The sequence below is a fragment of the Mobula birostris genome, chromosome 24, assembly GCF_030028105.1.
Source record: "Mobula birostris isolate sMobBir1 chromosome 24, sMobBir1.hap1, whole genome shotgun sequence".
Taxonomy (NCBI): Eukaryota; Metazoa; Chordata; class Chondrichthyes; order Myliobatiformes; family Myliobatidae; genus Mobula; species Mobula birostris.
This window is the reverse complement of record NC_092393.1, coordinates 5,101,920-5,119,670: the sequence shown is the minus strand read 5'-3', so window position 1 is coordinate 5,119,670 and position 17,751 is coordinate 5,101,920. Positions and strand designations below refer to the sequence as shown.

At 44.8% G+C, this 17,751-nt stretch overlaps 1 protein-coding gene across 4 annotated transcripts in view; it reads right to left on the bottom strand.

Moving 5' to 3' along the window:
• The window catches only part of LOC140187222 (glutamate receptor ionotropic, NMDA 2C-like), a 123,010-nt gene that overhangs the window by 8,650 nt on the left and 96,609 nt on the right, over positions 1-17,751 (bottom strand). For all 4 annotated transcript variants that reach the window (XM_072242313.1, XM_072242312.1, XM_072242315.1 and 1 more), the window contains 4 exons: positions 16,477-16,630; positions 15,882-16,007; positions 15,384-15,613; positions 12,171-12,331 (listed from right to left, as the gene is read on the bottom strand). In XM_072242313.1, the coding sequence (XP_072098414.1) occupies positions 12,171-12,331; positions 15,384-15,613; positions 15,882-16,007; positions 16,477-16,630 (671 nt within the window). The remainder of the gene's footprint in view (positions 1-12,170; positions 12,332-15,383; positions 15,614-15,881; positions 16,008-16,476; positions 16,631-17,751) is intronic.

The following is a 17,751-nucleotide window of genomic DNA, read 5'->3' as shown; positions in this document are numbered from 1 at the left end:
AGAATCTCAGATGGTGATGAAAGGACGTACAAGAACGAGATATACCAGCTAGATGAGTGGTGTTGCAGTGGAGTAGTCCTGATGGAATACTCCCCAGGCTGCTCCACGAGGTGAGGGAAGAGATTGCTGAGCCTCTGGCTAGGACCTTTATGTCCTCGTCATCCGTGGGAATGGTACTGGAGGATTGGAGGGAGATGAATGTCGTCCCCTTGTTCAAAAAAGGTAGTAGGGATAGTCCGGGTCATTATAGACCAGTGAGCCTTACGTCTGTGGTGGGAAAGCTGTTGGAAAAGATTCTTAGAGATAGGATCTATAGGCATTTAGAGAATCATGGTCTGATCAGGGACAGTCAGCATGGCTTTGTGAAGGTCAGATCGTGTCTAACAAGCCTGATAGAGTTCTTTGAAGAGATGAACAGGCATATAGATGAGGGTAGTGCAGTGGATGTGATCTACGTGGATTTTAGTAAGGCATTTGACAAGGTTCCACACGGTAGGCTTATTCAGAAAGTCAGAAGGCATAGGATCCAGGGAAGTTTGGCCAGGTGGATTCAGAATTGGCTTGCCTACAGAAGGCAGAGGGTGGTGGTGGAGGGAGTACATTTTGATTGAAGGGTTGTGACTAGTGGTGTCCCACAAGGATCTGTTCTGGAACCTCTACTTTTCGTGATTTTTATTAACGACCTGTATGTGGGGGTAGAAGGGTAGGTTGGCAAGTTTGCAGTTGACACAAAGGCTGGTGGTGTTGTAGATAGTGTAGAGGTTTGTCGAAGATTGCAGAGAGACATTGATAGGATACAGAAGTGGGCTGAGAAGTGGCAGATGGAGTTCATGATGGAGGTGGTACACTTTGGAAGGACAAACTCCAAGGCAGAGTACAAAGTAAATGACAGGATATTTGGTAGTGTGGAGGAGCAGAGGGATCTGGGGGTACATGTCCACAAATGCCTGAAAGTTGCCTCACAGGTAGATAGAGTAGTTAAGAAAGCTTATGGGGTGTTAGCTTCATAAGTCGAGGGATAGAGTTTAAGAGTCGCAGGGTAATGATGCAGCTCCATAAAACTCTGGTTAGGCCACACTTGGAGTACTGTGTCCAGTTCTGGTCGCCTCACTATAGGAAGGATGTGGAAGCATTGGAAAGGGTACAGAGGAGATTTACCAGGATGCTGCCTGGTTTAGAGAGTATGGATTATGATCAGAGATTAAGGGAGCTAGGGCTTTACTCTTTGGAGAGAAGGAGGATGAGAGGAGACAAAATAGATGTATACAAGATAATAAGAGGAATAGATAGAGTGGATAGCCAGCGCCTCTTCCCCAGGGCACCACTGCTCAATACAAGAGGACATGGTTTTAAGGTAAGGGGTGGGAAGTTCAAGGGGGATATTAGAGGAAGGTTTTTTACTCAGAGAATGGTTGGTGCGTGGAATGCACTGCCTGAGTCAGTGGTGGAGGCAGATACACTAGTGAAGTTTAAGAGACTACTAGAAGGCTACTACTACTAGGCTACTGCACAAGATCAAAGTAAGTTGCAGAAACTTGTAAAATTAGTCAGCTCTATCCTGGGTACCAGCCTCTGACATATCCAAGGAGCAGTGCCTTAGGAAATCATTTAGGAACCCCAACACCTCTTCTCATTGTCACCATCAGGAAGGAGGTACAGAGCCTGAAGGTTTGCACTCAGTGATTCAGGAACAACTTCTTCCCCTCTGCCATCTGATTTCTAACTGGACATTGAACCCATGAACACTACCTCACTTCTTTTTTATTTCTGTTTTTTTCTTTGCAACACTTATTTTAACTTGTCTATTTAACTTGACTTGGCACGTGGCCAAGTGGTTAAAGCATCAGTCTAGTGATCTGAAGGTCACTGGTTCGAGCCTCAGCTGAGGCAGCTTGTTGAGTCCTTGAGCAAGGCACTTAACCACACATTGCTCTGCGACGACACCGGTGCCAAGCTGTATGGGTCCTAGTGCCCTTCCCTTTGGCAACATCGGTGGTGTGGAGAGGGGAGACTTGCAGCATGGGCAACTGCCGGTCTTTCATACAACCTTGCCCAGGCCTGCGCCCTGGAAATCTTCCAAGGCGCAAATCCATGGTCTCACGAGACTAACGGATGCCTATTTAATAGACATGCTTAATGTAACTCAGTTTTTTCTCTATTTATTTATTACATATTTCATTGTACTGTTGCCTTTGATGCTGTGGCCAATCAAGAACCTATCAATCGCCGCCTTAAATACACCGCATGACCTAGCCTCCACAGTTGCCTATGGTAACAAATTCCACAGATTCACCGCCCTCTGGTTAAAGAAATTTCTCCATGTCAAATGGACACCCCTCTATCTTGAGGCTGTGCCCTCTTGTCCCAGACTCCCCCACCTATTCTGTTTAGGTCTTTAAATATTTGAAAGGTTTCAATGAGATCCCCCCTCATCCTTCTAAATTTCAACAAGTACAGGACCAGAGCCTTCAAACATTCCTCATATGATAACCCTTTTATTCCTGGAATTATCCTTGTGAACCTCCTCTGGACCCTCTCCAATGCCAGCAGATCTTTTCTGAGATAAGGGGCCCAAAACTGTTCACAATATTCAAGGTGAGGCCTCACCAGTGCCTTATAAAGCCTCAGCATCACATCCCTGCCCTTGTATTCTAGACATCTTGAAAAGAGTACTAACATTGCATTTGCCTTCCTCAGCACTGACTCAATCTGCAAGTTAACCTTTAGTGTGTTCTGCACAAGGACTCCTAAGTTCCTTTGCATCTCAGATTTTTGGATTTTCTCCCCGTTTAGAAAATAGTCTGCACATTTGTTTCTTCTACCAAAGCACATGACCGTACACTTTCCAGCATTGTATTTCATTTGCCACTTTCTTGCCCATTCTACTAATCTGTCCAAGTCCTTCTGCAGTCTACCTGTTTCCTCAACACTACCTACCCCTTCACCAATCTTCACATCATCTGCAAATTTGGCAACAAGGCTAGCTATTCTATTATCTAAATCACTGATATGCAGCATAAAAAGAAACTATCCCAACACTGGCCCCTGCAGAACACCACTAGTTACTGGCTGCCAAATAGAAAAGATCCTTTTATTCCCACTAACTGCCTCCTACCAATCAGCCAATGCTCTAGCCATGCCAGTAACTTCCTGTAATACCATGAGCTCTTAACTTGGTAAGCAGCCTTATGTATGGAACCTTGTTAAAGGCCTTCTAAAAGTCCAAATATACAACATTCACTGCATCCCCTTTATCCATCCTACTTGTAATCTCCTCAAAGAATTCCAACAGGTTCATCAGGCAGGATTTTCCCTGAAGGAAACCATGCTGACTTTTCCTCACTTGTCCTGTGTCACCAAGAACTCCATAATCTCATCCTTAACAATTGACTCCAACATCTTTCCAACCACTGAGGTAAAGCAAACTGGTCTATAATTTCCTTTCTGCTGTCTCCCTCCTTTCATAAAAAGTAGACTGACATTTGCAATTTTCCAGTCCTCTGGCACCATGCCAGAGTCCAACGATTTTTGAAAGATCAATACCAATGCCTCCACCATCATTACCATTATCTCTTTCAGAACCCTAGGGTGTTGTTCATCTGGCCCTGGTGACTTATGTACCCTTGGGTCTTTCAGCTTTTTGAGCATCTTCTCCCTTGTAATAGTAACTGCACCCACTTCTCTTCCCTCACACCCTTCAACATCTGGCACACTGCTAGTGTCTTCCACAGTGAAGCCTGATACAAAATACTCATTTAGTTCATCAGCCATCTCCTGTTCCCCAACCCCCCATTATTATTTCTCTGGCCTCATTTTCTAGCAGTCTTATATACACTCTCATATATACTTGAAAAAGCTTTTTCCATCCACCCTAATATTGTTTGCCAGCTTGCTTTCATATTTCATTTTTTCCCTCCCAATGATTCTTTTGCTTGCTTTCTGTAGGTTTTTAAAAACTTACCAGTCCTCTGTCTTCCGGCTAAGTTTTGCTTTGTTGTGCCCTCTCTTTTGCTTTTACATTAGCTATGGCTTCCCTTGTCAGCCACGGTTGTATTATTTTGACATTTGAATATTTCTTTGTTTATGAAATAAATCGATCCTGCACTTTCTTCATTTTTCCCAGAAACTCACGCCATTGCTGCTCTGCTGTCAACCCTGCCAGCATCTCCTTCCAATTTACTTTGGCAACTGCTCTCTCATACCACTGTAATTTCCCTTAATCCATTGTAATACTGCTACGTAAGACTTTACTTTTTCCTTATCATATTTCAAACTGAACTCAATCATGTTGTGATCATTGCCTCCTAAGGATTTCTTTATCTTAGGCTCCCAAATCACCTCCGATTCATTACATAACACCCAACCCAGAAGAGCTGATCCCCTAGTAGGTTCAATGACAAACTGCTCTAAAAAGACATCTGTAGGCTTTCAACAAACTCACTCTTGAGATCTATTACCATACCTGCATGTTAAAATCCCTCACCACTATCATAACATCGCCCTTTTGACACACTTTTCCTATTTCCTGTTGTAATCTGTAGTCCAAATCCCTGTTTCTATTGGAAGCCCTGTATATAAGTGCCATCAGGGTCCTTTTACCCTTGCAGTTTCTTAACTCAGCTCACAAGGATTCAGCACCTTTCAATCCAATGTCACATTTTTCTAACAATTTGATGCCATTCTTTGCCAACAGAACTCCGCCCCCCCCCCCCCCCCCACCTTCCTATCCCTCAGATACAATGTGTAACTAAACTCCTGGACAGGTACATGGAGCTTAGAAAAATGGAGGGCTATGGGTAACCGTAGGTAATTTCTAAAGTAAGTACATGTTCGGCACAGCATTGTGGGCCGAAGGGCCTGTAATGTGCTGTATGTTTTCTATGTAACCTTGGACAATCAGCTCCCAACTACAGCCATCCTTCAGTCATGATTCAGTGATAGAAACATAGAAAACCTACAGCACAATACAGGCCCTTCGGCCCACAATGCTGTGCCAAACATGAACTTACTTAGAAATTACCTAAGGTTACCTATAACCCTCTATTTTTCTAAGCTCCATGTACCAGGAGACTCTTAAAAGACCCTATCGTATCCACCTCCACCACCATCGCCGGCAGCCCATTCCACGCACTCACCACTCTCTGCGTAAGTACCTTACCCCTCACATCTCCTCTGTACCCACTCCCCAGCACCTCAAAACTGTCCCTCTTGTGTTAGCCATTTCAGCCCTGGGAAAAAGCCTCTGACTATCCACACGATCAATGCCTCTCATCATCTTATACACCTCTATCAGGTCACCTCTCACCCTCCGTCGCTCCAAGGAGAAAAGGCCAGGCTCACTCAACCTATATCACTGCAACATTACCTCTCGGCTCTTAAACTCAATCCCATGGTTGATGAAGGCCAATGCACCTTATGACTCCTTAACCGCACAGTCAACCTGTGCAGCAGCTTTGAGTGCCCTATGGACTCGGACCCCAAGATCCCTCTGATCCCCCACACTACCAAGAGTCTTACCATTAATACTATATTCTGCCATCATATTTGACCTACCAAAATGAACCACCTCACACTTATCTGGGTTGAACTCCATCTGCCAGTTCTCAGCCCAGTTTTGCATCCTATCAATGTCCCGCTGTAACCTCTGACAGCCCTCCACACTACCCACAACACCTTCAACCTTTGTGTCATCAGCAGATTTACTAACCCATCCCTCCACTTCCTCATCTAGGTCATTTATAAAAATCATGAAGAATAAGGGTCCCAGAATAGATCCCCGAGGCACACCACTGGTCACCATCCTCCATGCAGAATATGACCCGTCTACGACCACTCTTTGCCTTCTGTGGGCAAGCCAGTTCTGGATCCACAAAGCAATATCCCCTTGGATCCCATACCTCCTTACTTTCTCAATAAACCTTGAATGGAGTACCTTATCAAATGCCTTGCTGAAATCCATATACACTACATCTACTGCTCTACCTTCATCAATATGTTTAGTGACATCCTCAAAAAATTCAACCAGGCTCATAAAGCACGATCTGCCTCTGACAAAGCCATGCTGACCATTCCTAATCATATTATGCCTGTCCAAATGTTCATAAATCCTGCCTCTCAGGATCTTCTCCATCAACTTACCAACCACTGGTCTATAATTCCCTGGGCTACCTCTACTCCCTTTCTTGAATAAAGGAACAACATCTGCAACCCTCCAATCCTCTGGATCCTCTCCCGACCCCATTGATGATACAAAGATCATCGCCAGAGGATCAGCAATCTCCTCCCTTGCCTCCCACAGTAGCCTGGGGTACATCTCATCCAGTCCTGGAGACTTATCCAACTTGATGTTTTCCAAAAGCTCCAGCACATCCTCTTTCTTAATGTTTAAATGCTCAAGCTTTTCAGTCTGCTGTAAGTCATCCCTACAATCACCAAAATCCTTTTCCATAGTGAATGCTGAAGCAAAGTATTCATTAAGTATACTTTATACTTTATTGTCGCCAAATAATTGATACTAGAACGTACAATCATCACAGCGATATTTGATTCTGCGCTTCCCACTCCCTGGAGTACAAATCGATAGTAAATATTAAAAATTTAAATTATACTATAAATAGAAAATGGAAAGTAAGGTGTGCAAAAAAAACTGAGAGGCAGGTGCGGATATTTGGAGGGTACAGCCCAGATCCGGGTCAGGATCTGTTCAGCAGCCTTATCACAGTTGGAAAGAAGCTGTTCCTAAATCTGGCCGTACGAGTCTTCAAGCTCCTGAACCTTCTCCCGGAGGGAAGAGGGATGAAAAGTGTGTTGGCTAGGTGGTCATGCCCTTGATTATCCTAGCAGCACTGCTCCGACAGCGTGCGGTGTGAAGTGAGTCCACGGATGGAAGATTGGTTTGTGTGATGTGCTGCGCCGTGTTCACGATCTTCTGCAGCTTCTTCTGGTCTTGGACAGGACAACTTCCATACCAGGTTGTGATGCACCCTAGAAGAATGCTTTCTACGGTGCACCTATAAAAATTAGTGAAGGTTTTAGGGGACAGGCCAAATTTCTTTAGTTTTCTCAGGAAGTAAAGGCACTGGTGGGCCTTCTTGGCAGTGGACTCTGCTTGGTTGGACAAAGTCAGGTCATTTGTGATATTGACCCTGAGGAACTTAAAGCTTTTGACCTGTTCCACTTGCGCACCATCGATGTAAATTAGGTTGTGCGGTCCGCTACTCCTTCTGAAGTCAACAACCAATTCCTTCGTCTTGCTGACTTTGAGGGATAGGTTGTTGTCTTTGCGCCATGCCACCAGGTTCTTAATTTCCTCTCTGTACTCAAACTCATCATTACCCGAGATACGGCCTACAATTCTTGTGTCATCAGCAAACTTATATATTGAGTTTGATGGAAACTTGGCTACACAATCATGGGTGTACAGTGAGTACAGCAGGGGGCTGAGTACACAGCCTTGTGGGGCACCGGTGCTCAGAGTGATTGTAGAGGAGAGCCTGTCCCCTATTTTTACAGCCTGGGTCCTGTCTGTGAGGAAGTTGAAGATCCAGCTGCAGATCTGAGTGCTAAGGCCCAGGTTCTGGAGCTTAGGAATCAGTTTATTTGGAATGACAGTATTAAAGGCAGAGCTGTAGTCAATGAAAAGGAGCCTTACGTATGCATCTTTATTCTCCAGGTGTTCTAAGGAGGAATGTAGGGCCAGAGAGATGGCATCTGCTGTTGACCTGTTGCTCCGGTAGGCGAATTGCAAAGCATCGAGGTTGACCGGTAGGCTGTGATTGATGTGTGCCATAACCAATCTCTTGAAGCACTTCATAGCAATTGATGTCAGAGCCACAGGTTGATAGTCATTCAGGCATGCCACCTTGCTCTTCTTTGGCACTGGGATTATCGTTGCCTTCTTAAAACACGAGGGGATCTTAGACGGAAGCAAGGAGCAGTTGAAGATGTCAGCAAACAATCCAGCTTGCTCGCTCGCACAGGCCCAGAGAACCCCTCCCGGGACACCATCTGGGCTGGTCGCCTTCCTTGGATTTATCTTCAGGAAGTACCTCTGCTATCTCCTCCGGTTCCATGTACATTTTTTCATTGTCACACTTGATTGGTCCTATTGTCTCACGTCTTATCCTCTTACTCTTCACATACATATAGAATGCCGTGGGGTTTTCCTTAATCCTGTATGCAAGGCTCTCCTAATTTCATTCTTAAGCTCCTTCCTGCTAGCCTTATAATCTTCTGGATCGCTATCATTACCTAGTTTTTTGATGGCCACAACATCATACCCGACAATCTGTAAAAGTGCGAGAAGATCGTCCACCTTAGTTCTTATAGTCTATGCATTGTGATATAACTTTTTGAGTATTCTATCTGCTACCCTTTTTGATTCTGCATCCCTAATGCACTGATACCCACCCTGCTGGCTGCAATTTTGTCCTATCGTCTGCCTGACAGTCTGACTGCATGCTATCTTTGTTTTTATGCCACCAGTCCTATCCTGAGTCAATTCACTCCAGTTCCCATCTCCCTGCCAAATTAGTTTAAACCCTCCCCAACAGCTCTGACAAACCTGCCCAAGAATATTGGTCCCCCCTCAGGTTCAGGTGCAACCCGTCCCTTCTCTACAGGTGATGCCTCCCCCAGAACAGATTACAGTGACCGGAGAACCTGAAGCCCTGCCCCTATGCCAACTTCTCAGGCACACATTTATCTGCCAAATCATCCCATTTCTATCTTCACTGGCGTGTGGCACAGGTAGCAATCGAGAAATTGCTACCCGGGAGGTCCTAGCTCTCTAAATTCTCCATTCAGGACCTCATTGTTTTTCCTTCTTATGTCACTAGTACCAATGTGTACCAAGACATCTGGCTGCTCTCCCTCCCCCTCTAAAATGCTGTGGACGTGACCCAAGATGTCCCTGACCCAGGCACCTGGGAGGCAACATACCATCTGGGCATCCCATTCACGTCCACAGAATCTCCTGTCTGTTCCTCTGAGTTCCCTATCACTACCGCTCAACGTATGCCAGTGATATTAAATCTGATTCTGATTCTGAAGGGAGATAAGTCACCTGGAACAGATGGACTAAACCCCAGGGTAGCTGCAGAGATTGTGGAGGCATTAGTAGAGATCTTTCAAGAATTACTAGATTCGAGGATGGTTCCAGAGGACCAGAAAATTTCAGTTGTCACTCCACTCTTTGATAAAGGTGGCAAAAGATGGAAAATGTGGCAGTTCGCCTGACTTCAGTGATGGTATGATGTTGGATTCCAAGGATGAGGCTTCAAGGTACTTGGAGGCATATGATAATATAGGCTAAAATTTCCTATAATAGGCCAAAGGAAAAACTTGTCTGACAGGCAGAATAGACAAAGGTGAGTCCATGGATAGTGCTGCTTGGATTTTTAAAAGGTCTTTGAAAAGCTAGCATGGATGGAAGATTGGCTGACTGGCAAGGGGCAAAGAGGTGGGAATAAAGGGGGCCTTTTTCAGTTGGCTGCTGATGACTAGTGGTGCTCCACAAGGGTTGGTGTTGGGACTGCTTCTTTCCACATTATACAGTAGGTATATGATTTGGATGACAAAATTCATGGCTTTGTGGCCAAGTTTGCAGATGATGTGAAGTAGGTGAGGGGCACACAGTGTTGAAGAAGCAGGGAATCTGCAGAAGGAGTTAGACAGATTGAGAGAATGGGCAACGCGTGGCAGAGTGTAGGGAAATGTGGGGTTACGTCAGAAGGAGTAAATATATAGACTAAATTCTCAGTGGTGAGAAAATTCAGGTGCAAAGAGATTTGGGAGTCTTTGTGCAGGATTCCTTAAAGGTTAACTTGCAGGTTCAGTTGGCAGTAAGAAAGGCAATGATTGCATTCATTTCAAGAATATAAAAACAAAGATGTAATGCTGAAGTTTTATAAGGCATTAGTCAGGTTGCACAGAGTATTCTGAGCAGATTTTTCTAAGAAAGGATGTGCTGACATTGGAGAGGGTCCAGGGGAAGTTCATGAGAATTATCTTGGGAATGAAAGGGTTAATGTATGAGGAGTGTTTGATGGCCGTGGGCCTATACTCACTGGAGTTTAGAAGAATATGCGGAAGGAGGGGTGTTCGTTTGAAGCCTATCGAACATTGAATGGTCTGGACAGAGTGGACATGGATGTTTCCTACAGTGGGAGAGTTTAGGACCGGAGGCTACAACCTCAGAATAGAAGGCCATTCCTTTAAAATAGAGATGAGGAGGATTTTTTTTTAGCTGGAGGGTAGCAAATCTATAGTCAATGGGTATAATTAAAGTGGCGGTTGATGAGTTCTTAATTAGCAGGGTATCAAAGTTTACAGGAAGTAGGCAGGAGAATGGGTTTGAGTGGGATAATAAGTCAGCCATGATGGGATGAGAGCAGACTCAATAGGCCGAATGGCCTAACTCTGCTTCCATGTCTTATGGTTTTTAGTAGACAGACTCTAGGTTTAAACAATACACTCTTGTTCAGGACTATCATGAGGAAGTCCACATCCAACTCAGCCAACACTCGTGTGGCACAGGAGGGTATTCTCTCCCCTCCCTTTCTCTGTACGCTGGTGGCTGCATCTGCATCTCCAGTGATGCACTATTTAAACTGATAAAGTTTGCAGATAACACCACTGTCATTGCACTAATCACCAGAGTGACAAATCCAAGCACCACCAGGAACTAAGCAAGCTCGATCACAACAGCTTGCAGCTGAATGCCCATAAAACCATAGATACATATATCAAATTCAGGAGAAATGTGTGTCCCCTCTACTCATTCATCCTCTGGGCATCATCTGGGAGAACCATATCTCCTTCATTAACAGAAAGGCTCAGAAGAGGATGTACTTCTTGAGGCAGTTGGTGAAGTTCTAGCTTCCCCAGAACACACGGGAGCAATTGTACATGCCGTCATCGACAGCATCTCACATCAGCCAATACTGTCCTTACAGAAACTACAGCAAGCTGTCAGGTCAGTGGAAAAGATGACTGGCTGCAGTTTACCATCACTGCCGGATTTGTATTTGTGGGCAGGATTAATCATTGCAAAACTAACCACTCTGCAAACTGGACTTTACTAAAGCTCCCTTCCAGAAAGTGCTATGGGGCTATTAAAACAAAAACTTCATGTCATCTTAGAAGTTTCTTACCCAGGCAGTTAATCTGACCGATCACTCTGGTTAGCCCCAATTCCCTCCCCAGCCCCTTCTATCTATTACCTCAGTCTCCGTACTGCACTGTAAACACCTTAAGCCACTTTTTGTAATGTTTACATTGGAAATACAGGCTGGGATTTACGTGTCACCATATGCATATTTCAACCTATTTTTATATGGTTCTTTATTTTTTTAGAATGGTTGAATATTGTTGTTTTTTCTGCATGACAACACACCACAGGAACTTCCTATTATACGTAATGTACATGGCGAATAAAGTTGATATTCCCATAATCATAATCTAAATCTGCACTTGTAATGTCTAGTTCAAGCAAAATGTCCCCGTAATTTAACCTTTGTAGGTCTAAGGGTCTAAGATTATCTTGGTGAATCTGCACTGTCCCCGTAATGGCCTCTGCAGGATTTAAATAGCAGACAAACAGATGAAGTCCGTCTGGTCCATCAGCCCTGTCTAATGCAATTACGAATCGTTCCACTCAGAGCCACCTCCAGCAGCAGTGCATAAAAATTGGATAAAAAAACTGAGGGGAAGTAACTCTCAGAAATGTCTCCTGAAATTGGCAGTAGACAGTGATCCTGAATTTCTAAAAGAGGTGAGCCAACCTGAGCCAAAGTATGAGGGCCAATCATCCCACAGTGAGTCCATGCTGGCTCTCTGGACTAGTGCTGTCTGTTCTGCTCTGCTTGGTCTCTATAACACTGCAGGGTTGTTCTCCTCGCATGTTGGTCCTCATTCCATTTAAAGTTATCAATAATCTCTGCTCAATAGACAGCAGATTCCAGCTCATCACTGCTCACCAGGTAAAAAATTCTTCATAACTAATTCCACGCCTATATTTGTAGCCGCCAGATCTACAATCAGCCAATGAGGCTACATTTCTATTTTGCCCAAACCATCCATCATCCTGAGCAAAGACTGGCTATGTGTAGCATAGCAGGGGCCAGAAGATCCCACCCAGATGCCGGGTGCTAATGAGACCCACAGCTTACCCTGATTTCAGGTTAGCCAGAGCATCCTCCACTGAACGTTGGTTGTATCTGGTCATGTAGGAGTGCATATCTGGGTAGTTGTTTTTGATGTTCCTCTCGGTGCTGCCGTTGGGAACTGTGCCAAATCGAAATGCCGGGTATTGATCCTGAGGTTTCTGAAACTGTCCGTGAAAAGATATCACTGGAATCTCACATTACTGGCCTACAAGTCCACATTCATTCCACTTGTAGTCAGTAAGAAAACCGAAGAGGAGAACGGGAGCCACTGTAGGATCTTCATTGACACGGCCCAGGGCTCCCAGCCTCACCCCCCAAAAATAACTCACTATTTAGAGGTGGGGAGTTATGGCTCAAGTCATGGAATTTGCGTTTTGCACCAAACATATGAGATTAGAACATGAGAAACCCAAATATTCATCCAATGAGATCTGAGATCAAGGGCCCCCTCCATGCAGCTGCGCTCTCTTCTCACTGCTGCATCAGGACGGAGGTACAAAAGCCTCAAGTCCCGGGCTCAGGAACCAAATATCTATCTTTGGATGAAGATGCACCTAAACACATCAGAAACACTCTGATACAGTTCTGCAACTGTTTTAATGTCCCAGAGAAACCTGAAATCCATCAAGGTACCTCTTAAAATCAAATTTATAGCACAACAGTAAGAGATTCCCAGACACTAATCAACATCTCAAGATGCCCCTTTCACATTCTTGGACACAGTTTAGCACCAAGAATCTCCTGAATACCACATCTCCCCTCACCTGTTGCAATACCTTTAACAATCAGTGGCAATGTTAGCACCCACCACACCCCCACAGATGGCCCCTTTGCTTGAAACTCGACCTCAGCACCTCCTTTCACATAATGAAAATCTCCTCAAAACAAACTCCTGAGAAAATCCCAGAGTCGACTCTGAGAATTCCAATTCCAGAGTAGTAATCTCTAGATTGCTGTCTGTGCTGTGCAACAGTGAGGGTAAGAATATAATGATTTGGCAGATGAATGTGTGGCTGAGGAATTAGTGCAGAGGTCAGGGTTTCGTATTTCTGGATCATTGGGATCTCTCCTGGGGAAGGTATCACCTGTACTAAAGGGATAGGTTACAAATAGGGCAAAATTAGGGTCAATGGGATGGATTAAAGTGTCTTTCTTAACACGAAAGTATCAGTAACAAGGTTGATGAATTTGAAGCATAGATCGGTGCTACAATATTGTGGCCATTACACAGACTTGGCTACTGTAAGAGCAGGAATGGCTGCTGGATATCCAGAGTTTAGATATTTCAAAAGGGAGGTAAAAGAGGAGGAAGCGTGAATCAGTGATAGTGTCACAGCTGCAGAAAGGGAAGGCATTATGGAGTGATTATCTGCAGAGTTGGTGTGAATGGAAGTCAGAAACAGGAAAGAAGCAATCACACGATTGTAAGTATTCTATAGACCCCTCCCGCTGCTCCAGCACCCAGTAGCAACAGAGACACTGAGGAACAGATTGTGAGGCAAGTTTTGGAAAGGTTCAAAAATAACTCAGAGTTGTGGTCATTGGGGACTTCAACTTCACAAGTATTGATTGGCACCTCCTTCGTGCAAAACTTTTAGATGGGGCAGAATTTGTTATGTCCTTCCAGGAAGGATTCCTGATGAAGTACTTTATATAGACAGGCCAACTAGAGGAGAGGCCATATTGGATCGGGTGCTGGGCAATGAAGCAGGCCAGATATCCGATCTCTTGCTGGGAGAGCAGTTCAGAGGTGGTGACCACAACTCCCTGACCTTTACTATAGCCTTGGACAGGGATAAGAACAGAGAGTATAGGGTAATAGTTAATTGCGGGAGGGGAAATTATAGTGCTATTAGGCAGGAATTTGGCAGCATAAATTGGGAACAGATGTACTCAGAGAAATGCACAACAGAAATGTGGAGGTTGTTAGGGAGCACTTGCATGGGGTTTTGGATAGGTTTGTCCCATGAGGCAGGGAAAGGACAGTGGAGTGAAGGTACCATATTGACAAGAGATGTGGAACATCTAGTTAAGAGGAAGAAAGAAGCTTACTTAAGATTTAGGAAGTAAATATCAGACAGGACTCGAGAGTTTCAAGGTAGCCAGGAAAGAACTGAAGAAAGGACTTGGAAGAGCTAGAAGAGGACACGAGAAGGTCTTGGTGAGTAGGTTTAAGGAAAACTGTAAGGCATTTTACACATGTGTGAAGAACAGTGAGATGAGTAGAGTGAGGGTAGGACAGATCAGGAATAGTAGAGGAAATGCCCTGGAGTCAGAGGAAGTAGGGAGGTCCTTAATGAATACTTTGCTTCAGTGAGAGGAATCCTTGATGTTTGTGAGGGCAGAGTAAAGCAGGAGGAGATGCTAGAACGAGTTCTTGTTAAAGAAGAGGATGAGCTGGACTTTTAGAAAAACATTAACAGATAAATCGCCAGGGCTGGATGGATACACCCCAGGTTACTTCAGGAAATAAGGGAAGATACTCCTGTGCTTTTGGCGATGATGTTTGCATCCTCACTGACCACAGGAGTAGTACAGATGACTGGGGATGTCAAATTCCTTTGTTCAAGAAAGGGTGGTGGTCGAGGCAGATACATTAGGACCATTTAAGAAACCCAGAGATAAGCACATGGATGATGGGAGAATGGAGGGCTATGCAGGAGCGAAGAGTAGGTTATAAAGTCAGCACGACATTGTGGGCCGAAGAGTCTGTGCTCTGCTAATAGCGTCCTATGTTCTAAATTCTAATCCCATCAGTATTAATATACCAGAACTCCCTGAACAAGCTAGGTAGCTCCAGGACATCATTTACACCTGAAGACAGCTGTTCAGATTACTGAATTCCCTATGACCTCTCCCAGTTATCCAGGAAATCATCCTTAACACAAGACATCCCATGACAGGCCACAAACCTTCATCAGAACCTGACTGACACCCCAGCTACAGAGAGATCACTGAACACCAACTCCCTCCACCATTCATTAGGATGCCATTTCATGCCCTCGGACACTAATTCACTTCCGCAAGATTATCCTTCACACCTCGGTACAAGGGGAGGCGGAGGTGATCTTACTGATGAGGGAGGCTTATTTGAGCGGAGCCCTGGGAGTGAGTTTACAATTGCCTTTGAGACACTAAGTAGGATCTAGAGGAGGCGGTGGATCCAGATGGCTTTCAGCATAGTGCTAGCATCGTTGGGGCAAGTTTGCTCCTTACCTTCCTGTCGCTGAGGCCTGAGACGGTGTCAATGAATTGCTCTTGGATCATGAATGCTGCCAGGTTTGCGGTGTAACTTGCCAGGAAGATGACAGCGAAGAAGGCCCAGATTAGGACCATGATTTTGCTGGTTGTACCTTTGGGATTTTCAATGGGGACAGAGTTGTTGAAGACCAATGCCCAGAGAAGCCACACCGATTTGCCTATGGTAAACGTTGGACCCCCTGTAACTGTGGAGAGACAGTTAGATACACAGAATGAGGGAAGCTCCCAACTTGTTCTTCCGTTCACTCCCTAATCTAGCAACAAACAAACAAGTTGTTTATACTTTGTCCCGTTCTTGACCACTCACACCACCAACGGTTTACTGAAATCTTTTCATAATCTTTGGAAAATTTCAATGGAAACCGTAAACTTACACCATTGTCATGGAATAGTGTGAACCAGATACGAGGCTTTCCCAGTCCCTCTCTGGCAATGCAAGAAATGGTAACTTACTCTTGCCACTCTGGAGGTTTTGGTTATATCCGACAGGGCTGTAGTACTCGAAAACACAGACAGTGAGAGCAACTACCATCAGGCACATCACAAACATCATCATCCACACAGCCGGACTGTAGGGCTCTGAAAAGGCAAGAGTGACAGCTGAGACAAGTGTGTACCCCTTGCCTAGTTTTAGAAGTGTATCTATTCTTCTCCAGTTTAACCCATAACCTGGAGGAATTCCTCTGGGTATCACTTTGCTGCTTCAGGCTCGGATCTCCCCTCCTGCCTTGAAAGATGCAATCAATGGGGCTCAACATCACAAATGTGATCATAAACTCAGGTGATGTTAATTCTGAAGTTTAACCAAACTCCTGTCCACCAAACCACTTCTCCCCTCCTTCCCAATTGAGTCTGACTTTCCACCCCCCCTCTCCTATCCTGGGGTTGAACCAATACCACTTGTATCCCACAGAGTCTTGTCCATTTTTTAAATTTTTTAATCAGTCTCCACATCTGAGTCCAAAGCACCACCTGGTACTGTCAACAATGTTTAACTTTTAGATCAGATAAAACTATAGACGTTTCACATCAAAGCAGCCTTTCTTACCAAGGAAAGCCGATGGGGAGACTGTCCCGTTGCTCCTGGCAACCATCACGCTAATCCCAGTCTCCACAAAGGGAACAGAAAAACTCACAATTGCAGAGCGTTCCTCGTTTATGGTCAGTGAGCCAATGGCCATATCTGCCCTCTGATAGAACACCTGCAAATGGAAATGAAGCACACAACACCCAATGTATATCGAGAAGAAGATAGGTCTGAATTTACCAAATAAAAATGATTTATCTTTATTAAATTTGGCGTAAGAGGTTGTTTTGATTTTAATACAAATGATATTGCCAGAAGAATGTGCAGCCATTGCAATGAATGCAGAAGGAATTCATCATGTTTTGGCTCAGTTAGAGATTATTAACTACGAGGACTGTGTTCCCTATCATCACGGGTTATCTCACCCAGGCCAGCCTGAAGAAGTCTCTGAGTATCCACCAGCAATATATCACCCGTAGAGCTGGTGATACCACCAACACCATGCCACCCCACGCCCACACGTTGGTCACATGACTGTATTTCTCTCCTCTACCCACTCCCCAGCTTAAAAGCAGAGACTAAAGAAAACAGTAGTAGTGGTGAGGACCAAGGAGGAATGGACAAGGGAGGTGGAGAAGAATGTATACCCAAACCAAAAGCTGTGGGTGAACCAGGAGATTCATCGTCTGCTGACGGCTAGATCTGTGCTATTCAAGACCAATGATGCAGAACTAAGCAAGTCCAGGTATGACCTACAGAAGACTATTTTAAGAGTGAAAAAAAAATTCTGATTGAGCTTAGAGATAGAATCGGATGGACATCAGCTCCAGCAGAGTTTGTTGGTCAAAACTTCCCACAAAGTGAAACCTAACATCAGGAATGTCTGTGCTGCTTCTCTCCCAGATGAGTTAAGCACCTTTTATGCATGTTTTGAAAGGGAGAATAAAGTTACACATATACAAATCCCTGCAGCATCTGGTGACCCTGTGACCTCTGTCACAGATGCTGAAATCAGAACATCTTACCAGAGGGTGAACACTCACAAGGCATCAGGCCCTGATGGTGTACCAGGCAGAGCTCTGAAAACCTGTGCCAACCAACTGGTAAGAGGGTTCAAGGACATCTTCAATCTCTCACTTCTGCAGCGGCAGGTCCCTGCTTTAAAAGGGCAACAGCCATGCCATTGTCCAAGCAGAGCAGGGTGAGCGGCCTCAATGACTACCACCCAATTGCACTCACATCTATTGCGATGAAGTGCTTTGAGAATCAACTCCTGCCTGAGCAAGGACCTGGACC